At 45.3% G+C, this 23,736-nt stretch overlaps 1 protein-coding gene across 1 annotated transcript in view; it reads left to right on the top strand.

The window, feature by feature from the left end:
- Positions 1–23,736, top strand: part of MDGA1 (MAM domain containing glycosylphosphatidylinositol anchor 1) — a 139,715-nt gene that overhangs the window by 76,046 nt on the left and 39,933 nt on the right. The window contains exons 9-10 of the mRNA XM_066180403.1: positions 16,103–16,372; positions 19,736–19,887. Coding sequence (XP_066036500.1) covers positions 16,103–16,372; positions 19,736–19,887 — 422 coding nt within the window. The remainder of the gene's footprint in view (positions 1–16,102; positions 16,373–19,735; positions 19,888–23,736) is intronic.

The raw sequence follows: 23,736 nt of genomic DNA, 5'->3' as shown, positions 1-23,736 counted from the left end.
TGTACCTAAATAAAAAACAGAATACCAGATACTACATAGAAAATTAACTCTGTGTGAGCTGAAACAAGGACACACTGGCTTCAGCAGTCGTGGAGCAAGGGAAGTGGAAAATGGAGCAAATTAGAAAACTGCTGTCAGCTCTCATGTTTTGAGCCTGGGGTCACAGGACAGGAAAAGAGGGAATGGCTTGTCCCTATCAAATTCTACCTCTTTGGTGGTGAGAGAGGGATACCATGTTTTCACTGGGAGAATCAGGAAGGCACCAAGCAAACAAAAATTGTGAATAATTTTCTCATGTTAACTCTCAGCCTCTGCACAAGGGCCTGAGGCACAGAGAAGTGAAAACAGCTGTCCACACCTGCAGGGTAGCATAGTCCATCAGACCTGACACAGGACCTGTGCCAGGGAAGCAGAGATCCTTTTCCCCCAGCCCCTTTTCCAGAGAGAGCTATGTGGTGCCATGGCATTGTGCCTGTGCCTCTGCTTTTCTACCAGGATTTTTGGGCTATAAACCATGTCAGGCAGCACCTATGACAGTACAGGAGCAGATTCCCATGCTACTGTTCACCTGCTCCCTGGCAGGTGAAGGATTCTGGCGTTGGAGCAGAGCTGTTTCCTCAAGCCTGGGAGGACTGGAGGATTGTGGCAGGCACGTGGAAGCAATGCACAGAATAGTGGTGGCACTTTTGAGGAGGGGACTTATGGAGGGAAGCCCCTGAGACATTCCTGACGTGAACAGAAGCCCCAGTAGAAAACTGAGCATCCTGGCTGTGTTTTGAATTAGCCAAGACCATCCTGACCCCGAGCTCTGAAACAGCACTAATTACATGCATCACTACAGGGAAACTGTTTAAATGAGAATTAAATTTCAGAGGTGCTCAGGCTTCTCTACATCCCAGTGAGTCTCCCTGTTTCCAGTTCTGTGATGGGACATATTACAGGGAGGTTGAGGGTTCCATTTTTAGCAAGGTAATGGGAACTTTCTGGAGCTTTCTGTGGAGCTGCTCAGTGACTAGTTTTGGGCTTTTCCACTAGGGCCAGTTTCTGAGCAAGAGACTGTTTTTTCTTTGAAGCCAGGAAATAGTGTTTTCTCAGTGAGCAGAAATTATATTTCCAACATGCACCCCTTTCACCCTATTTCACTTCATATAGTTCCTGATTTCCACTCTTCTCTCTATTGCAAACACAAATAAGTAAGTGTGTGCACACTCCTTCCTTATCTCAGCTGTTGCTTCTCATTCAAATATAATTAGCCTCCATTACTCGAGGTAAAACAGCTGGTTTTCTTTCATGATCCCGGTAATGAACCTACAAATCCATCATTGGTCCCAGGAATTGACAGACATGCTCAAATTTCCTATGTGCAAGCCTACCTGCTGCATTTTGTTTAATTTTGGAGTCCTTGTTTCTAGGATCACATGTGGTCACAGGAAAGCATGGAAATTTTTCTTACTGTTGACTGGGAGGAAGCTGACTTCTGAGGCTGTTCATTTAGAATCATAAGATTGGAGAAGACCTTCAAGATCACCTCTGGCCTAATACCACCATGGCCACTAAACCATATCACAAAGTGCCACATCCACTCATTTTTGGAATACTTTCAGGGATGGTGACTCCACCACTTCTTTGCGTAGCCTGTTCCAATCTTGACCACCCTTTAGGTGAAGAAATTTTTCCTAATATCCAACCCAAACCTCCCCAGACACAACTTGAGGCTATTTCATCTTTGTCCTATCACTACATGCCTGGAGGAGAGACTGGCCCTCATCTTTCCACAGCTTCCTTTCAGATAATTGCTCCAGATAAGATCTCCCCTGAGCCTTCTTTTCTCCAGATTGGACAACCCCAGCTCCCTCAGTCACTCCTTGTAGGACTGATGTTCTAGACCTTTCATGAGCTCTGTTGGCCTTTTTGGACACACTCCAGCCCCTCAATGTCTTTCCTGTAGTGAGGGGCCCAGAACTGAGCACTGGATTCAAGGTGAGGCCTCAGCAGTGCTGAGTACAGGGGGACAATCACTGCCCTGGTCCTGCTGGCCACACCAGTGCTGATACAGGCTGGGATGCCATCAGCCTTCCTGGCCCCCTGGGCAGACCGTGGCTCATGTTCAGCTGCTGTAAACCAGCACTCCCAGGTCCTTTTCTGCTGGGCAGCTTTCCAGCCACTCTGCCCCAGCCTGTAATGCTGCAAGGGGTTGTTGTGACCCAAGGGCAGGAACCAGAACTTCATGTTGTTGACCTCATAGAATTGGTCTTGGCCCATCGATCCAGCCTGTCCAGATCCTGCTACAGGGCTTTCCTACACTCCAGAAGATTGATACTCCAACCCAAATTGGTGTGTCTGCAAACTGACTGGGTGCCCCCAATCTCCTTGTCCAGATCATCGATAAAGATTAAACAGAGCTGTCCTCAACACTGAGCCCTGGGGAACAGCACTCGTGACTGGGGTTTTTTTACTCCTGAAAATGCAGGTTTTCCAGCCCCAGTATCCCTGGAGCTGTAGGCATTTTGATTCTCTGAACCCTACCACTAATTGTAGTTTTAGACAGAGCCTGAGGCCCCCCGTACCATGGGGCCAGATTAAGAAAGATGTGGTGAGATCAATGTTGGTGCAGTGTTGTGCTCTCCTTGGCATGCCTTTTCCTGTCCCAGTATCCCTGCAGCTGTAGCCTTCATGGTTATCTGAACCCTAAACCTACTGCAGGACCAAAATGGCAGTTTGGGATTGAGACTGGGATTTCAAATTCTACAGGTGGCCCAGATTAGAAAGAAGTGGAAGGAAAAATAAGATTCTTGATCTTTTGTGACCTGCTGTCACAGGTGATGAAACGAGTACTACAAATCTCATGCAAATATGCTCCAATTCTGGGCCAAATTCAGCCAAGTATTTCACAGGAGGAATTGTTTGGAGTGCCAAAACTAACAGAGGCTCTGAACAGCAGCTGTGATTGAGGTCAAGAGAACAATGAATGACAGTAGCATTTGCACTGAACAGGGATTTTTCTTACAAAGTGCTGGTTGAGAGGAGATACTCCACTGTCCTAATCACAAGCTAGAATACAGTAGCTAATAACTTGATGCAATATAGATGAGCTTAGTAGCACTAATTCTGTTGGGATTTTCTGAGCAGTTCATAGTTTATGCATAATACAGGCCCTTCAGCCAATACCCTGGCATGCTGTAAAATGGAGAAACAGGGCTTGAGGGAAAGTGAGCAGCCCTCCATCTAAGATGGGTTGCTGGAGAGACTATAGTGGATCTAAAGGGATAAGAAAATGGTGTCAGTTGGCTCCATCAGAGGAAAACAGAGCAACTCAAAATAGGATTTTGTGATTTGGAAATCCTTCTCTTCCCCTTTGGCTTCTTGTAATGAGGCTCTGCAAAAGTCCAAACTTATGCATGGAAGTGGGTAAGTTTTCATACTGATTCACTTTCTAGGAACCAACTTACATGTATAAATGAAAAAATGCAAATGAAATGACCTACAGATTTTAAAGAGATGAGGAAAGAGTTGAGTTTTGTGTTGGGATTTTTTTTTTTTTTTAAATACCCTTTGGAGAAGCTTGTGTGCTCCAATCTGCTTATCCAAAATACTGTGACTCCAGCTTCCCAATCACTATAAAAAAGCAAGAGCTCTTTGAATCACTTCCTAATCATTCTGCGCTGTTTGTCTGGACAAGAGACTTATTTATATGCCAAGCATAGTTCCTATCACTGATGGAGCCAAGGAACAAGGAGAGTTTACCTTTGTGCATGTAAACTTGGATTATTTGTGCATTTTCAGGGCAGCATCTCCTCACACCCTGAAGTGACAGAGAATTCAGTGTGTTGCTCAGTAAGTTGTTCCAGTGTTTTTTTGCCCTCATGGTTCAGTTGTCATCACTTAATCTAAGCCTGTCTCATTTCAGTTTCCAACTACAAGCTCTTTTTATGCCTTTGTCTTCTCACATAACGAGCTATTTGTTATCACCAGTCTCTTCCTCATTTAGTCTAAGACACCAGAACAAGGCGTCTCTTAGCCTGTTCAGTATGCAATCCAGAGTCTCTTTAACCATTCACCACAAAGCATGCTTTCCAGCCCTATATTTATTTTTATAGCCCTCTTCTCATTTTTTCTCAACATCATTCTGTCAGCATGGCCACATGTATTAAACAGGCTTTCAAAAATGATCTCACCAGTGCAGATGTGATGCCCATCTCACAATATGTTTAGTAAGCTTTGGCTTAATCATCCAAGGATTTGGACATCTTTGGACTACAGAATTAAGCTGAAAGCTGATGTTAATGGGTTACATTAACTCAGGCTCCTCTTGGAGTCATTGTCTCTTTCCTTGCAAGAGTGACACATTCTTTCCTCAACAGTTTTCTTTGAAGAACCTTTACATTATGACCTTTAAAGGTCCCTACCACCCCAAATTTTCTATGGTTCTGTAAATATCCAGGACAAATTGAATGAAGTTACCAAAAAACTATTTCATCAGGCAAGCCAAATTGTCCTTTAAGAGGTACCTCTTTGGCATGTTGTTTACTGCTACATATTTTGTATCTTCTCGAAATGTTGGTTCTTATCCTGACACAGGTGCTTAGGGATGGTGATTGTCAGTTTTCACTGCCTTTTTGTGGGAAGGAGGGAAGCAAAGCCACATGCCACAGATGTGCCAAAGTGTGCACCCAGTCACACCAACTGCAAACAGATGTAAGGTCATTCAGACACTACAGGTGGTTATGTGCAATGTTGGCTATGCAGCCTGAACCGGGCACTTTATAATGGATATGCTTTGGCTTTGCCAGCCTGCTCTCCGGATCTCTGACCTTGATGGAGATGTGAAATAGCATCAGTTTGAGAGCTTCATGTGGGTTCTTTCTAGAGATGTCTTCCTAGAATAGGTGTTCCCTCTCACCAGAGAGATCCCAATGGTACATGCAGCCATTTAAAATTTCTTTTTGAACTCTTTCAGTTAATGTGTTTTTAATCTGCTTAATGTGGGCTGCATTTGAGTAGTATTACATCTTCAATTAGTCTGTCGTGTGGAAGCAAGCCAGGTTCTTTCCAAAGCCTGAGGATGTTATGACAAGATAGTTACTTTTCTTGTTGCTTTCTCAAACACTACCCGGTTTGTCTGCCAAGGACCCATAAAACTATATTAATCATAATTCATTTTTAACTTGGAATGTTGCATCCCACATTCATCTTCCATGAGTTTTTTCATGGAATCAGTGAGGACTATAAAGGTTTATTGCTGTTTGTTCTGAGATTTCATCTGCTTAAGTTGTCTTATGTCTGTACCTCCATACGCAGTACATGCATGGAGGGTACAGAATAATTTTATCTCCTCTGGTGTTCAAAAGGTGCTACCACAAACTTCCCCTCAGAGGCCTGGCTGGCTGAAGTTTTCCCAATCTTTTGCTACTTTCTGTGTCGTTTTTAAGATTTTTATGATCTGTTGTTAGTCTGCCATTTTTGCACCGATGAACTCAGATCAGATTAGGTCACGTAGACCTAGCTAGAGTCTTACAAACAGATATAGCCTGTCTTTCCATCTTCTCTGGGTTGTATCACAGATTTAGCCACAAATATTTCCAGATTTAAGTCCACACAGGTTCTTTCCAAAACTGTAGGCAGAATTGTATTTACTTCCTGCCCACTACAGTTTGTAGTGTTGTTGAATGTTGCTGAAACTGGTTTTAAATGTTTTGTTTTTGTTTTTGTTTTTTTGCCAGGGATAGCTGATTCTGGGAGGCATTATTATTTATTATGGAGAGGGTGGAAGGAGCAGGATGTTGTGTTGCAGTGTGCAGTGTGATGGTTGCTGATGTATTGACTCAGCCCAGGATTCACTTTCAGATCTTGATACAGTGGGTCAAAATGAGGCACGTAGCAGCCTTAACTTTGGTGCCCCAGGAGTGTTGAGAATGAGAATAGTGAAAACTAATGGAACAAACTTGAGATGTTTATGTGTTGGACCAAAATCCGGGAACTGGGAGAATAGACTGTGTCCTTCCCACTTGTCCTGCATATCACCTTGGCTGCAGCTGAAGCTCTCTTCGACCAACGCAGAGAAGCGTCTGTGTGAGATGGGCGAATGACCACGTTGCAGGGATGCTGCTCATCCAAAGAGTTCCTGCTGTACTGGCCCAGTTTGAGGTCAGTCATGGAAAATCGAATGTCAGATCAGATTTATCCAGTGAGTGGGACTATTAATAAATTTCCCTCTCCTGGTCCAAGTCCAGAGGAGATGGGACAGAGCCGATAGCCAGATGGGGAGGTTGAGGAGCAGGCTGCTGTCCTTGAGTGGTTGCCAGTTCTCTCACTGGCCTCCTTTCTGTGCTCTCTGCTGCAGAAGAGACCCTGAGCCCTAAAGAGTGATTTCTGGGAGCCCACAGCAGCTGTGACTGTCAGAAGGGAAAGTGGTCTCCCTCATGCAGGGAAAGGCTACAGGGCTTCACTTGCTTCAGCAGCGGTGCTGGTGTGCTCTGGGAAACACAGAGCCCGCATCAAGACAGGACAGGAGGTTTCCAGTGCAGGAGTAAGTCCTCTGTAGCTGTACTGTTCTCTGAGGTGGGTGATATCACCCATTCCTGAAGAAACGGGACTGCCAGATCCTCTGCTGTCTCCTAAGGCAGGCAGCATCTTTTGAAATAAAGTGCAGGGAGATGATTCTCTGTAACCAGCAATCTGATGAAGATACGCTCATAAAAGCTATGACAGTATTAATAGGACAGATAAAGTTTTTTTTCATAATTAATTAATAGAGGAGGAGTTGGGCAAAGGTCCTTGTGGATGTCACACATTTTAAATGTGTGCAGGTAATGGTTTGAAAGATGGAGGAGAAAAACAGGATGTGCAGATGGCAGAGATTGTGGCTGTTTGGCAGCTGGCTTTTTGAAGGTAGTCACTGTTCTGAAAGACCTCAGCCATTTCATCTGAAGACCTCCTGAACCCATCCTCATTTTTCCATCCTTTGCCCGTGATTGATTTGATCTACCTTGATTCATCTGAAAATGATGATGACAATGACGAAGCGGTAACCATCCAGAGAATGACAGTAAAAATGCTTACAGTAAAAAATGTTCTTACCTCTCCTTTCTCTATGCTATATATACTGATCTCATGTTTTAAATTGCATGCATTTCTTGAGTTCCTGTATGCACTTCCCCCCTTGTTACATTAATTCTTATGGAAAAAATTGCTTTGATATCTGTTGACCTCAGCTGTTTCATCTATGAGCATGAACGTTTGCCATAAATCTTTCAGTTTGAACATCCTTTCAGCCTCTTTCTGAACAGTTACGTTTTCATTGTCGTCATCTTCCTCAGATGAATCAAGACCAATCAAGGGTGAAGGATGGAAAAATGGGGTAATGATGGCAGTTAGTAGAGCAGGATATTAAACAACTGGCAGCAGAACTCTGAGGTAGCAGATAGAGAAGTGATGGAGAACTGAGCGTTGCTCTATGCAGAATTCTTCATCCTTGGTCCAAGTTCCCTGCTAGGCCTAAAGGAGAAGCTGAGGAGCAGCCTGTTTTGTGTGGGGAAGCTTGACCACTTTCCATTCTGTAGATAAATGGTGTACCATTGAATTAACTCTTCCTGGTCTACATGTGCCCCATGCATCCTTTTTGTTTACTACTGTAAACAAAGATTTCAAAGTAAACATATTAAGGAGTGCTGGTTAGTATTTGATTATATTAATTGCTTTGAATGGCCTTCCTCCCCCTACTGGATTCTTTCTGACTTGGATCTGTCTCCCCTTTCCATCTCTGATCCCACCACACCAACATTACAGCAGGTCCGATTTTTTAATCAGTATTTCTGATCCTGGGTGTGCTGCCTCTCACTTTGCCTGCCTGTTTGGAAAGCAGGTGTGGAGGGATTGTCTTGTGGTCCCAGTTTAGTTTTTCAACTGAAAACAGAAGGTGAGGTAATGCTGTGGTCCAGCTGTGAGCAGAAGCCTCTGATCCCCTGCAGCCCTGACAATTACTGCATTTCTAAAGCAGGGGCTCTTCTCCATTCTGGCAGCATTGCAGGCCTCAGAGGTACTTTTCTCCTGCTGCCTCCCTGCTTATAAATTTCAGTTATTTTATTAAAGGAGTGTAAATTTATGGAAGTAATTGAATTGTTACAGCAGCTGGCAGTGGAACAGAAGCTCTTGGATTGATGTTTAAAATCAGCAGTCACCTCTGCCCAGTAGCTCCTCTGGGGAGGAGGTTGAGGGTGAGAGCCTCCAGGAGACAAGGGGGTATTCAGACAATTCCTTGTAGGAGGCTGCTGTGTACTCTGGACATGAGCCCTAGTGGTGGCACTAATTGGACATTTCCTGGAGTCCAAAGATTTCTCGCTGTGTTGGCTAGTGGGAATGTGCAGGCTGGTGTCTGTCTTCCTGCCCAGGTGAGCTCTGTTGCGGCACACAGCAGCTGGAGAACAGGAGGTATCTCCTGTCCAAGAGCAGGATACACTGCCCAGGTTTCAGATGTGTGTTAGAGTCAGCTTGCTGATCAACTTATCAAACAAGGCGCGCTGGGAGTTCAGGAGAGGTTCATAATGAAGGGGGGCACTGGCCACCTCAATGCATTTGCTTTGCTCTGCATTCATCCCATCTAGAAGAGCAGTGAGGGCTGGCATCTCCTGAAGCTCCCTGTGCAGGACAGAGGCTGGTATACCAGCTAGGAATTCCTGCCATCTGAATCATCCTCTGGAGATGTCCCTCTCACTCAATAGCCTTGTAGGGATGTGGCATTCCTAAGATGAGTGTGTCAATGAAGAAAAATGTGATCAATTTGGGCTTTAAAGTCCTGCTTCAGCTAGCACCTGGTTTGCTGTCAAACCTTGGGAGGGAAGGTAATCAGTCCTTTCCCAGTTGTTCCATATCTTTCTCAGAAATGTGGAAGGCCTATACAAGGATGGCAAACTTCATAGATTGGCTGTTTTTCCTCTTTACACCGTGGGGATAGTACAGAGTTCATTACTAGGGCATGAAAACACCTATGGGAAGGACTTGCAATAGCCTTAAACTACAGCAAGGGAATTAGGAATTAGGTAAGAAAAATTAGTGATAAACTCTGAAGTAAGAGGAAAGATGTAGATTCTTTGCTTTGGAAGAACTTCATTATTCTTTTTTCTGGGGTTGATTTTGGTTTTGTTTTTTTTCTTCTTCCTTAGTTTGCACTAGCAGTGAGTTGCTTTATTCCCAGAACTGCCCAGCTGAGTAGCTCACCTATGAATTATTGAATAGTAAAATAACTGTTTCTTTGCAAAAGTTAATGCATATAGGATGCTTTTGGGGAGACAGTATCATTGGTTGGCTGTTAGTAAATGTTTGCATCTAAACTATTTATATACTGTTGGGAGCAGCATGTCACTGCCAGCCCAGTCTGTTAAACACAGGCATGTAATAACAGATGCATGGGTGTGAGGTGACACCTTGTTACCTTGCAGGCAGAACCTGAGGGAAGCGTTGGCGGTCTGACACTGCTACACATGGGAGGGCTCCCCTCTTGTGGCTGTGTGGGTGGGCAGGAGAGTGACGGGTGGGCAGATCCACCCTGGCCGTCATGCTGCTTCACCATGTTATAATTAGCAAACTTGGTTGTGAGCTAGAGAAAATATTTTCACATTAGTGTGTGAAAAAAAATATATCTAAGTTTGGGGTTATGCCATTGGTCTGGCAGTATTTGAAGTTATTAGTTCTGAAATGTCCACTCTCACCCTCTGTATTTCTCCTGTGAACCACTTTGCTGATTGGGTGGTATGTGGGTGGAGGAAGGCTTAGCAGCATGCATTTCACATATAAATGTGTGTGTGTGTTTTCTGTACATGCACCACCTTTTTCTAGTTATCTGTTTCAATTCGGGGAGCATCCTGTTTTAAAACGAGGCACTAGAAGGTAAGTGTGGCATGGGAATTAGGTGTCTTCACACTAAAAAAGAATACTTGTCTTTGTAGTGTCTTTTTAGCGTGAATTAATTGGGCAGTGAGTCTGAGTGGCATTCCAGCATGCCTGGGACAGATCTTTTTTTGAGGAGGCATATCTGTGAGGCTAAAGGTCTGGAAATTCCCACCCAGGATGGACATTCTTCAAAGCACTCTGTAAAGCAAGCAAAGGGTCTCACGTATTAATCAGCACAATTCATCATGCTGAAGAGGAAATCCTTTCGTAAATCCCTCTTTATTAATAGGTGAAGACTGGTTGAGCTAATTGGCTTGCAAAGTTCAGGGAAGAGGAAAGCAGAAAAGCTAGTAGTGAATACATTTCATTTGCTCTTCTTTTAAAAGCAGTCAACTAGCACAGAACCAAGCATTCTCTGAGCCCTGCCTTTCCAGACCCTACACTCACTTGTCTGGCAGAAAATGTACTCAAATAAATTTGTTTTCTTCAAAATAACAATATTTGCAACTTGGCTTTCAAGCACTACACAAAAACCACAAGCTTTATCTCTTCATACGTGGAGAGACTGAAGTGCAAAAGCAAAAGTCATATAAGATAAAATAATGAGATTTGGCTTTTAGCTGAAACAGGTTGAGCAAGCCTTCCTGGATCTCTCTTCTTCTAACTACTCAACTATATATTAAACAAGCATATGAGACTGGGCTTGAAAATATGGGTGGGATATTTGTCTCCACATGGAAAACTGTTGGTGCCTAATGTGTTTTCCTGTGGTGTGGGGTGTAGGTACAGTTGTAAGGAACACAATTGCTCAGCTGTGATCTCCCAGCCTTGTGACAATAAAAGAGCTTCCCTCTTGTTTGGGTAGAGAGTTCTGGTCTCTCATTGAGCTCAAACCATGGAGTTTTCTACCTGCGGTGAGAAAAGGGTTGCAGTATTTTTGCTGTCCGTGATATCTTTATGACCCCAGGTTATGGGACTGGAGGTTGGAAAAGGGAGGCATCCTTTGCTGAGGTTTCTTTGATTGTCTAGAGAAGATTAGGGAAGACTGCATCCAGTATGACTGCAAAAGGATACCTATAAGAAATTACATGGATGCTGGATAGATTCATATGGGTCTCATAAGGTTCAAATAGCTGCCTGTGCTGATTTGCTGTCTAGAGAGAGAAATTACTTCCTGTTGGCATTAGCTTCTTCGGATAACAAGACACAGCCAAAAATTGTAACTAACCACTATATGCAGTCTTTCATGCCAGGTTATCTGTGTGTTGTTTGCAATGTTAATCCTACAAATGTGTGGTCAGTTGGGTCTCACCAAGGGACATGGTGAAGATCAAAGTCAGGAGTCTCACTGGTGCTTTGATGCATGCCTAAGCTTTGAGGTAGTCAGTCAGTAGGGTGGGATGAGAGCTGCTGAAATTAAACAGCTTTCTAATCTAGCACAGCTTGCTATTTTCATCACTTGTGTTACATATTGCACTGTCTAGATTTAAATAAAAATTTAAAGACTGGTTCTGGAGGATACAGGAGAGGATGTTTCTCACAGATGAGGAAGACTGGGCTAAGAATGGAAGGACCAGGTTATGGGTCCCAATATGGAAAGTATCCTGGACACAGGACTCCTGCACTGCTTTTGTCTGATCTGTGTCTGTGTGACCTTGATTAGGGCATCTTTCTCTTCGTGCCTCTTCTTTTCCCCATGACATTGCTGTGCTGTGGTGCTCTTCGCAGCAGAGGAAGTACTGTGGGAAGTAAATTCCTGTAGCAAAATAAGAATGTAGCAGCCCATGGCAACTGCACACACTAGAGGTACAATACTGGCAACTCACCACCCACAGGGATGGCTGTTGTCAGCTGTACATGGCTACATGGGGGACAAGGCTGCTTGTGAGTCAGAAAGCAGATTATGAGAGAACTCCCAAGCTCTAACAACCTTTCCAAAACAAGCCAGCATTTGAGATTTGATCAGGTTATTCTATTCATAGTTACCAAACTGCAGTCGGGAAGCAGAGTTTTCATGTGTCTTGGGTAGTAATGTTGTCCTGTGGTGTCTAGGATGTTCAACCTTCTCAATTATTGCCTGAACGATTTGTGTGAGGTCTGTTCACTTAATGCTCCCTTGTTCTGCAGATGCTGGTTTGTCTTTAAGCTTGTCACTGATTTCTGTGCCTGAGTCCACTCCAATAGGAGCCTTTCTTTACCTTTCACCCATACTGTATTCAGCAGCCTCATGACAACATTGCCAGTTTCTAATTTAGGGAATTATTTTTTTCTCTATTTACCCCACAAGTAAAAAGCTTCTAAGTGCATCTCTTCTGTCCTGGGTTGTTATGACTTCATCACTGGTGAAAGAAATATCTCTGCCTTCTGGAGGCATCTGAATTTGATGGGAACCTGCAGCAATCTGGCAGCATTGCAAGGGCCAAGTATCCCTTGCTGAGCTATGCCCAAGCAGGACAGCACAGTGACAATGAAAGGAGAGACTGTGGTCTCTCCATTGAGCTCTTTGGCTCTTGTAAGAAAGAGCCCTAGCTGAGTTTTACCCTTTCTAAACGCTAAAACTAAAACAGACCATAACTCTAAACTGTGAGAAGGCAGTGCACTTCTCACTCACCTAGCAGGGTAAGCATTTCTGTTCTGGTTACTTTCAGTGAAACTAAGAAAATAAGAGGTTATTGGGACACAAAGCAACACTCCTTGGTGCTTGACATTTCACTGTTTTACTTCCCTCACTGCTGCCCTTCATCACTGTGAGCAGTGTTAACTTAGCAGCCCTTCAGTGCAGAGCATCTGCTCTGGCTCACAGCAAGGAGCGTCCTGCAGCCCAGCTTTGCTTTAGGCTGCCTGGCACTTTGGAGAAGGTTGCCTGTGTTTGGCTGACTGGAATTGCTCCTAACCAGCTCATTCTGCTGCAAAGGCAGGCCACCCTGCCTTGTGTTTCGCAGAAGCCACATCTTAACAAGGATGGTGGAGGACTCTCACTTCAATATTGCCTCTTTACCGCTTTCATGCTCTTGCCAGCCAGCTCTTCTAGAGTTAGGCTGTGTGCTGAGAGAGAAGAGTAATTGTCTGTATTTGTTTGCTGCGTTTCTTGCCAGGGGATCCTGAAACTCTCTATGTGCACAGAGGTTTTTTTTACCTTCTGGAAGCATAGCAATAGCATCTTGCTGCCTGCAGTGTGGAGGCTGCTTAAAACAGCACTTCTGATACAGGTGCTGGATTTCAAGGGAGATACAGAAAGACATTTGACGAGCCTCTGGAATAGGGGTCACCTTTGGAACTGGGCTAAAAACTTAAAGAGCATCATAGCGGCTTAGCAAGCCAGTATAGCCAAATACAACTTCGTTATAGCCAGCAGGAATACTGCTTCCCTGTGAGTGTAAGAGGCACCTTGAAAATCATTATCCTTTCTGCAGCTCCCTAAAGGTGTCTGTGTAGGGCTCATATCACAGGTCTCTCCTCCAAGACAGCCCCCCATCTCAGGTGAACTGGAGCTGTTCAGTTCCTAGTTGTGGGGAGTAGGAGCACCAGCTCATTTAAACAAGCTTTCTTTTGCCTTTAAGCCAGGGAAAAAGAACAGAAACAGAAAAGGCTGTGTTGTTAGCGGTGAGGTTTTACGGACTGAATCCCTGCTTTTGTGCTGAGTCTGCCTTTTGTGTATAACCTCCTTGAACAAGTGTGAACTCCCCAGTAGGCATCGGAGGCCATAGCTGATGTCTGGCTCTGTAATTGCTGTTGACCTTCTTTGTTTTCATATCCATTGGGAACCTTGGAGCATAACTGACCCCTGGTTTAATTCTCTATACTTTGTAGTGATGGGATAACCTGCTTCAGCGCTCTCTCCAGAAAATGCAGGAGCTCCAGGACTACCTGCAGAGTTAATGCTCATTGGGTGTTTCCTAGTGCCAAAGACAAGAGGAGAAAATGTAATCAATATTTCATTGATAGACAAAGATTCCCTTTGCAAGATGGTAACATAGTCCCGAAGTCTGTCCAAGTGCAAATCAAGTAAATTTCATTTTCCAACTGAAGAAGATTAAATATCTTTAGCATCCTTGGCTGCCCTGCTATTCTAGTGACCTAAGGAAGCCTCTGGAGCATCCCAACCCTGTTTCTCTGTGACCCTTTACCAGCCCCAGACACTCTCGCAGTGAGGCTCAGGAGGGCACTTTCCATGGAGCCCACATCCTTGCAGGTGGCACTTTGTCCAGTTTCAGACCTTTTCCTCTGTTCCAGCCCCATACTAGGCACAGCTCTATGCAGTGAGGGAAGCTGCTGTCCCACCCTTCCCTCTCTTCCTCATGAGACAGACTGCTCTGAGTATGTCTGAAGTGGCTGTGCCATTTTTTCGAGCCTTCTTTTTTCTCTTCTCTCCCCTTTTTCTTGTTTTTTCCCTACATCACCAGCTGGCCCAGATTATCATGTGAGACCCCACTGGCTTCAATTAAGGATCAGATGTGACTGAAGAAATGGGATAGCAGCTAGGGATGGAGATGACACATGCATGGCACTGGGTCTAATCAAACAATTTCTCACATTATTCTCACTGTGAGGTGGAAGACATGTGAGCCAAAGGCAAGTCAGCACTTGAAGCACTCGCAGAGACACATCCCCAGGAAAGCCATCCGTAATGAGCTGACCATGCAACTCAGCACGGCAGCCTCAGCTCAGGCAAGGGCTGCTTTAAATCCACCTAAATGTAGCAAAGGGCCCAGAGACTTGAGTTGAGAACAATGTACTGTGAAGACAATCAGGTATGTCAAACAAAGGCTGCCAAGGGGGTGGTGAGGATGACTGTACACAGGATACCCACAGATGCATTTGTGCCCCCTGGGGATGGGACACTGCATGCCCACCTGTGGGACAGTGTATGCACCACCTTTATCTGTGGTGAAGATAGAGGTGTCAGTAGTGCAGTAGTGTCACAGAGCTGTTGGCTGTTGCTGGGGTCAGGCTATGGGAGGAGACTGGTATGCTGGAGCCCTTCTCAGCCTAGCTCTGTTCAGGGCAGCAGGGATGCTGAGTGACCCGTGGTTGATGGTGGACCTGTGTCTGTGGCACTGCAGATGCTGAGTGTTGCAGGTTTTTGGGCCTCACTGTGCTTGGCAACTCTGTGGACCTTTAGAGGAGGCAGATGCTCTGTCAATCCGTAGGGCATAGAAAGTGTCTGTGGAAGAGTGCCTGCTTTGAACCTGGAGAAGGTCAGTTGTAGTTGTGCTGAAGCTCCCGTAAATCAGTTCTCCCTCTTTTACATTCAGCTGTTTTGTGTTCAGGAAGCTTTTCTCATTTTAGATGGACAGCTTCTGGTTATCTCCACACTGTAATGTTTTAATTAAGAGTTTATTGCAAGTGAAACATGACGATCAGAGACAGTGAAGATTTAAGTCCTCTCTCATTGCATTAAATAAGGAATAACCTAAACAATGCCAATCAGGCTTTCTCCTTGCTGTGCCTCAACCATGCCCAAATCATGAGGTCCCCAGAAATTTTTACAAGGGCTGAAGAAGTGCAAAAGACTTAGTAGTCTCCCTTTGCTAAGGCCGTGAGCACACATCACCGTTCCCATTCTCACACTACTGGCAGAGAAGCTGGCTTGGATAGATCTGACTTACCTCCCAACATCAGGGAATTGTTGCCAGAGATAAAAATAGAACCCAGAGTCCCCATAGACCATCTGTGATGTGTTGTACTGATATATTTGGGAGAGGCCCACCAAAACCCTTTCAGATCTGTGGGGAGAGCCAGTGTAGATCTCTCCATCTAAACACAGTGTCCTTGATAACCCTGCCAAACACTGACGCGAAGAAATGGCTGCTTGGGAACTTTCCTGCTTGCTCAGGGGGTGAATTTAATGCTGTATAAGAGGACCAGTCATTCTGATTAGATCTGAGGATTGAATCCAAGCAGTGATACAGCTGCTGGCGTTGCACTTCTCACATGAGAGGGCAGAGCTTGGTAGCTCCTCCAAGAAGTGCTCAGTGTGGGATGAGTACTTGCTAAAGGTTACCCCTACCTCATAAGTGGGAGGGAGGTGGAATGTGGCCCCAGCCCAGTCAGAAGGGAATGTCAGACGACTGATGCTTTCGATGTGATGGATCCTGGCTTCAACTCCTTGGAAATCATAGGTGCCTGTCTTGTCAGAGGTGGTCGGGGTGACCATGCTGGGTGGGGCAACTGTTCCCTGATGCCATCCCTGTCTGTTGATCTGTTGGGTCTCCAGTCCCCCCTGTGGTGGAGCCGGCCTTCCAGGACGTACGGCAGGGCATGGGGCACAGCGTCACCCTGCGCTGCACCATGCTCAAGGGCAGCCCCATGAAGGTGGCCACCTCCGTCTGGCGCTTCAACGGGAGCCTCCTGGCGCAGCCCCTGGCCGAGCAGCAGGACTACTCGGAGCTCAAGGTGGACAGTGTCAGCCGGGAGACCAGCGGGAGCTACGAGTGCACCATCTCCAATGATGTGGGGGTCTCTGCCTGCCTCTTCCAGGTGTCTGGTAAGCCACAGAATGCACATCAGAGCAAGCTGTTGGATGGGGTCATGGGAAGCTTGCTCCTCATAAACTTGTGCCAGTACAGTGCCTCTATGGCTTCCTCTGTGCCCAGCAATCCGTTCAGGAGGAATGATTTTCCATAAGCCAGCAGGGAAATCTGTCTCCGTCATTCAGGCAGATGGACCTGGAGCAGCAAAGTGCTAGCCACTGTTACATTTTAGTGGTGTTTGACCACTTACAGGACTCAAACTCAAGGCTGCCATCAGCTTTTAAGGTTGGACAACCTGTATCATTGATAAGTACTGACAAAGGGGAAGTGAAAAGCTCTGTACATCCCTCCAACAAGCTCCAAACAATCTAATTTCCTCTTTAAAAGCAAACAAACAAAGAAGCAAAACCTGTTGTATGTATTCCTGTGCCTTCCCTATGACTCCCGTCCTTCTGCATCTCACCGTGCTTTCTAGAAAAAACATGAGCTGGGAATGGGCACTAGTGCACAGTGGATTTGCTGCTCACAGTTTTCTTTGAATCCATCATCCACTGTAACAGGATTGTAACACTGTAACAGTATTACAACACTGTAACAGGGCTCTCCAGCCCCTGCAACTGCAAAGAGGGATGGCAGACTTAGAGCATCTAAAACTGCACGTCTGACCTGGCCTCTCCAGCTGATCATTAAATCTGCTTTTCCCATGACCCCAGAACTGACTTGGGCACAGTTTTCTGGAAAAGCTCTCCCATGAAGTTGCCTTAATAAGCAATAAATTCAGTCCAAATACTCGGGTTTGTGCTCAGGGCCAATTTATAATGCTTTTCAAGCCTGGGTTGAAAAACTGAGAATGAATAACATCCAGAGAGGCCTGTTTTTGAAGCAAGTCTTTCCTAGGGTTTGGGAAACCTCAGGTATGCTGTAACTCTGGGATGCTTACAGAAAGGGGGGAACCCCAACCACTACTATTTGGGTCCCTTTTCAGGACCTTGTTCTCACCCCTTGAGATTTCCTGGTATTTGTCTGGCAGTGAATTTTGCTTAGAGCTTTGGCCCTCTCTGCCCTCTCTAACCCTTTTCATATGCTTGTAACTCTCACATCACTAAGTGACAGCAAACCTCTATGAGCCATCACAGAAAACTGCGTCCCTGTCAAGCCTGGGAATGCTCCCAGGAATTTCTTGCTGGTGGCAGCAACAAATACATATTGGCACCCCGTGTGCCATGCTGTGCCTGAGATAAGATCCCCTCAGCAGAAAGTAGGATTCATGCCTAGAGAGCACTGATCAGGAAAGCCACAACCCTTTATTTTTCCTGCATCTCTTCTTCTTTTCCAAGACATTGATATCTGATGGTAGCTGTTCAACTCCAGACATCTTTGCCTGTCTCCTGGACAGTTACAAATTAATTAGACCTTTCGAGCCTGTAGAGCAACCTGAAAAATACTCCAGTGACTAGACTGCTCTACTTGGACTCAGGATTGCTGGAGTTTTAATTCCCATCAGCCACAGCCTTCCTATTTGAGCAGAGAAAATGGCATGGTCTCTTTTTGTTTCTGTTTCTTCTCTGTGGAAAAAAAAATACTATAAACCTTCCTATGTGTCAGAAAGTGGCTCATTTTTGACTGTTGGGTGTTCAGGTGCACTGAAAATACAGTACATGTACCTGATGGGAGTATTTGCTTCTATGGATGAGTGATTAACTTTCCAAGATGTTTTGGAAGGATAGTGAAACATCCAACCCATTCCTCTTGAGGAAGTTATCAGGGCAGCCCATACTGTTCATCATCTGCTCACTCACTAGCCACCAGCACAGAAGAGCCTGAAAGAGAGACGTGGATAATCTTCAGCTCTTCGCATCAGCTCTAAGCAAAAGACAAAAACTTTCCAGCAGTAGTAAAAGCTTCCGGAAGGAAGTTCTGAAAGTATTTTGATAAGCAGCATTTCTACCAAAAAGCACTTTTTTTTCTAGCTTCTATTTCCAACCTGGAGTCAATTAATAATGAATTAATATCATGCAAGATGATGATTATCATCAGTTCTGATTTTATTTCAAAATCCATTATAAAGCTTGACTTCCATGGTCAATACAAGTTGAATAAGCAGCAATTAGTCTCTGAGGTGATTCTGAACTTCTTGCTTGCGCAAAAAATCAAGTCAATAAAAATAATAAGAGAAAAAGGACTTGGAAATAAATATCAATATTATACATCTGAGTTCATAAAAAATAAACATTGAGTCCTGTCAAGCCTAATTATAACCACACAGAATGGCAGGGCCTGTGATTCAAGTGGAAGAGTACAGCAGACATCCTGGGGAGATGGTGTTTATTCCTGTTCTACTCTCCAGCATCCCTTGCTGCCCAGGCATTTTTCTGGTCTCTCCTGGTTCAGACTGGACCTGAACCCAGATACCTGAGCTTTCACCCAGCTCCAACTCCTGCCTGGCTCAGGACAGGACATGCCAAAAATTGAAGTTCACTGGGTGAAATTAGCGTAATTTCAAATAGGGCAAAACCAGTTGTGGGTAAGACCTCAAGTTGGCTGTGCTCCCTGTACATCAGTCTGCCAGCTGCTGGGCTGCGTGGCAGGAGCCTTCAAATTCTGTTTGGTAGTGATTCAAGACAGAAGCTGCTGGGGAAATGGTGGGAAGTCCACTCTTCTCTGAACTGCTCATTTTCTCTCTGGTACGTCTTTCCTTCTGTGTTTCCCTTCTCCTGCTACACTTTGTTTTTAAGGAGAGACGTGGGTTTAAAAAAGACATCTCCGCCCCAGCCAAAGCTCCTGCTGCTTTTACCCAGGCTGAGGTCAGTGTCCTCTTTGCTGCCGAGTTGTCTGTTGTGTTACAAAGAGGCTGGAGAACTGTGTTGCGAAGGCAGGGGAAATGCAGAAGGAACAAGGTCTCCTTTTTAACGCCATGGTCTCTGTGTGATAAATAACACTTTTCATGTGACCTACTGGCCAAATGATCTTTCCTCAGGGTTTGTTAGCAGGAGTCTCTGTAAAGCAGCAGATGAACTGGGAGAAAGGCCAGTTTAAAGCTGTTACTTCAATCTAAACTACAAAGTGAAAGAGAAAAGATTAGAGCTGGTTCCAGCTGGAGAACTGAAGTTGTTCCCACCTTCTCAGGTGCTGGTCCTGTCCCACTGGTGTCACAGGGCTGCTAATCCTCCCAACAGTTTAGGCTGTGAAAGCAGGGGTGATTCATGGAACATAGTGGCACGTCAGTGCAACAGTAGAGGTGTCTATTGTGTTAGAGGCAGGTTGATATGCTGGGTGAGTGGAGATCTTCCACTCTCACCACGTCTCCTTGTGATTTTTGTTCCCCTTGATTCCACTCCTTTACTTTCCTCCCTCTTTTTTCTTTTTTTCCCCTCCAGCAAAAGCTTATAGCCCAGAGTTTTACTATGACACTCCCAACCCCACCTTGAGCCAGAAGCAATCCAAGAATTACTCTTACGTCTTGCAGTGGACCCAGAAGGAGCCTGATGCTGTGGATCCCATCCTCAAGTACCGCCTGGAAGTCCGGCAGGTAAGGTCTGCTCTCCTGGAGCACCAGCACATGGCCTTTCAGAAGGCAAATACATCAACCTTTCCTTGCTGATTAAGAGCTGAAAGTGATGAAATTGGCACATCCTGATTGTCTTGCACTTTCTCCACTGAATGGAAGAGACAGACCAAGTGCACAGCTTGGTGTTCATTTTTACCTCTGGGGTTGGGTACAGTCAAGGTCTTTCAAAGCCCTGCTGCCCCTACTGGGCTGTTCATGCTCAGTGCTTTGAATGGGGTTTTAGTGGGTACAATGCCTTATAGTCATTAGTTGGTGTAGATTTTGTAGGCCAAAGATTCAAATGAGTGGAATTCCATCCTCCTCAGTTGTATGGGAAAAAGGGAATAACCTGAAGAGCTCTCCAGGCAGGAGCAGCAGGAAAAAGTCAGTGGCTGCTTGTGTTGCAGAAGAACTTTCATCCTGTCACACTAACTAAGCTATTTGGACTGTATGAACTCTGCAGGGGAAGAGAAGTGGGTTTCAAGGTTTCTGAGTTGGAAGGGAAATCCTACTGGGGGTTGGGGACTGGGGGAGAGAACGAGTGAAATCTGAAGACATCACTGGTTGGAGAAGGTTGAGGAAAAAAGTTTGATGTTTTTAAAGAGCACATTATCTTAGCAGGATTGCCAGGTACTTTCATCCACACCCAGCAAAGCACCCACATTCTACATTTTTGAAAAACAGGGACACGTAAAGTTGGTGGTTTGTGCCATTCATTGGTAGATGGGAAATAAATGCATTTTGCAGGGAAAATTTTGTTTACTGTAGATAGAAAACAAAATAATTAAAAAGATTCAAGGGTATCTTTCCTCTAGTTCTGCACAGTAGGCTCCAGGTTTATGTCTCCATTTGATTGTGAGCTCTCTGGGGTGGGACAGCCTTTATTTGTTACTCACACTGCATGGAGCACGTTGTCAGTACTTAATAATAATACAGGACCCGGAGGAGCCTCTAATAATGAAGGCAGTATGTCATAGTAGATCTTCCCTCTGAGCCAAGTTTTGCTATTATCAGCACTGCAACTCAGCAAACAAATTTGTGGGTTTTATCCTTCTCCAGTAAGTTGAGGTTTTTTCCTTTTTGCACAGTGTGTAAAAGTAATCTTTTTGAATTAGATTGAATTCTCTTAGAATCTGGTTCTATCCTTCATTGAGCTCCTACTAAAAGGGACTAAGAAAAGGGAAAATCACTTTTCTGCTTTAAGTTACAACATGAAGGGAGCTGAGTGCCATGCAAATTTAAACACACACACACTCAGTTTGGTTCATACCCCACTGGTTACTGCTGTTAATGTTTTGCAGAATCATGACATAGTTGTGACTATTGGGTGCTATGTTTTAGAGGAGCATTATGCCAAGGCCCTGCTGTAACCCAGTCACATGTATGGGAAGGCTCTTAGAAATGGCTCCAGGTGTCATCATGGTGGCCTGGGACTGAATAAGAAAAGGCAGAGAGAGGAGAAGAGAGGGAAGCTTTGCTCCCACTTCTGTCAAGCACAAGAAGGAAACACTTCATTGTGATACTACTGTCAAAAATGAACCCTGTCCTGGCTGAAAGTAAGACACACTGGAAAAGGTTTTCATGGTATTGCCTCCTCCTGGCTTTTCTCCAATGGAAACACTTGCATTTCATGGTGAGGTCTCCACCTCCATGAGCCATACTGAGGTCTTGTGGAGCCCTTTTCATTTCCTTGTCCCAAAGAATCACATCCCCTCTCACATCCAGCCTGCTGCTTCCCTCTGTTGCTGTGCTGCCTTCCCAGTGTTTTCACTGTGATGTCTCCCTTGGGCTCCAAGCAGCCTTGTGACACCTTCTGACCTTTCACTCCTTCCCTTGTGCTCCATCACCCTCTCCCATGTCCTGCAAATTCTGCTGCTTTATCTCACCTTCTTCTCTGTGCTGGGGCAGCTGGGCTGAGTTGTGCATCCTTCTGTTCCATCACTGGACTGCAAAACATAGTGACCTTAGTGAATATAACTGAAAAGCTCAAAAGCCTAAGAGTGTTTCTGACTGGAGAACTCTTAAGAAAGGGGATTTTTCTGCCTGAGTGTGGAGCTGCTGTTTGCCTGTGCACACTCTTCATTGGATACACTGGCTTTCCAGGCACTAGCTGTGGTGGCACAAAAATCTTCCCAGAGAGCTCGGCTTGAAGTGGAATATTCTTCTTAGGTGAAACGAGCCTTACACACGGCCAGACACGCTGATTTATTGCCATCATCAAGCTGATGAAAGCTCCCCCAGCCAGCCAACATTCTCCCCCAGTCCTGGGAGCTCTGCAGCCTCAGTGGTCATGGCAGGGGCTCTTCAGCACCTAAAGGTTGCAGCCTGCAGTCTTGGGTTGGTGAGAGGTTGTCAGGGGAAAGAGGGGATGGAAAGAGGAGAATTAACTCTTGCTGAGCTGGAATCCAAAAGGCAACCAGCTGGGATGCCCAATGGTTGCAATTTAATTTGCTGGTTTTCATTTCACACTCCCTTGTTTGCTCGAGAAGCTCTTGGCATATGAAATGTGAAGATCCCCAAGTAGCAGGATGCTTTGCAAGGCACCTGGGAACATTTGAATTAAATTTGCGTGCTGCAGCTGCTGAAAATGGGGCTGGGTGAGAGTCAGAGTGCTGCTTATTAATTGGCTGGTGCTGTGCCTCCTCCAAATCTTCCTGTTCAGCAGCTTCCAAGGGCATTACTGGGGGGATTGCAAGTGGTCTGGGGGAATTTGGTTTCCTAAGCAATGTGTGGGGGCTCCCAGCAAGATGGGCAGATGCACTTCCACCAGAGCTGATTGTTCCCAGTGCTGCAGAGCAGGCTGAGCGGCACAACAGACGCACCAGTTCCAGTAGAATAAGAATTAACTTCTGATTAAAACCATATAAGCAGCTTGACAGCTTGGAGCCACTGACCCAGGAAAGCACAGATGATAGCAACTTGGAGCAAGCTTCTTGTGAAGCCTCTACTCTATGTCTCAGCAAAGAGGCAGTAATGTCCTGGAGGGTATTGTTCAGGTGGGCTTAGGCAGTGGCATTGCTGAGTGACAATTCAGAGGAGGAAGCATGCCCAGTGAAAACAGCAGGGGCCTAACAGCTGTCTGTCCTGACAGCTTGGGAGGTTTTTCCTTTCTTGCTGCAAGGCAACTGATCCAAGTGCCAACCACCTTACTTCACCTTAGCCCGTGACCTCGATGAGGTCACAGCCTTGGGTGGTTTGGTTGTGGGCAGATGCCACAAAGCTTTTGGGCTATTTTCTTGGTCAACTTTTTTTTCTTCCATGTATTCTAGCAGTGCAGAAAAGGCACTGAAATACTGCATTCCAACTGAAAATTATTTTCATTGCTTGGGGATTCAAAGCAGCCTCCCCAAACCAGATCTTTGCTTAAAAAATAAAAAGCCTTTTAAGTTGCTTGTTTCTCTCTGTGTATTTTATACCCGTCCCAGGGCTCTGCTCTAACATTAAAGAGAAATGAAAAGCCATCTAATACTGCAAGCAGGTTGCATCGTGGAGGAAAGATCTAAGTTGGGCTGGTGGTTATGGTTATGGGGGACAGTGGCAGAATAACTGTGCACTTAATGAGCTGGAACCCATCCGTGACCTGAGGCTGCAAGAGAAAGAGGAACGAGAAGCTCTTGGTGCAGTAGGAAGGTTTAATCTTCATTGTTCCCCTCAAGGCAACCTGAGGCTGCTTTCTCCTCTGTACCTTCTCATACACAGGCTCGGGCCAGAACTGGGCCAGCTTTACGTACTCCTGGCTTTTCCCTCCTCACAGCAGGCTGAGTCTACCTGCCAGACAGACCCCTGAAATTTGCACTGGGCCAGGCCCCAGACTCATTTGTTACATTAGCT

Source organism: Chamaea fasciata, unplaced genomic scaffold, assembly GCF_029207755.1.
Source record: "Chamaea fasciata isolate MVZ Bird 193981 ecotype frontalis unplaced genomic scaffold, bChaFas1.0.hap1 SCAF_3, whole genome shotgun sequence".
NCBI lineage: Eukaryota > Metazoa > Chordata > Aves > Passeriformes > Sylviidae > Chamaea > Chamaea fasciata.
The sequence above is the reverse complement of the archived record's forward strand: the minus strand, read 5'-3'. Positions and strand labels throughout refer to the sequence as shown.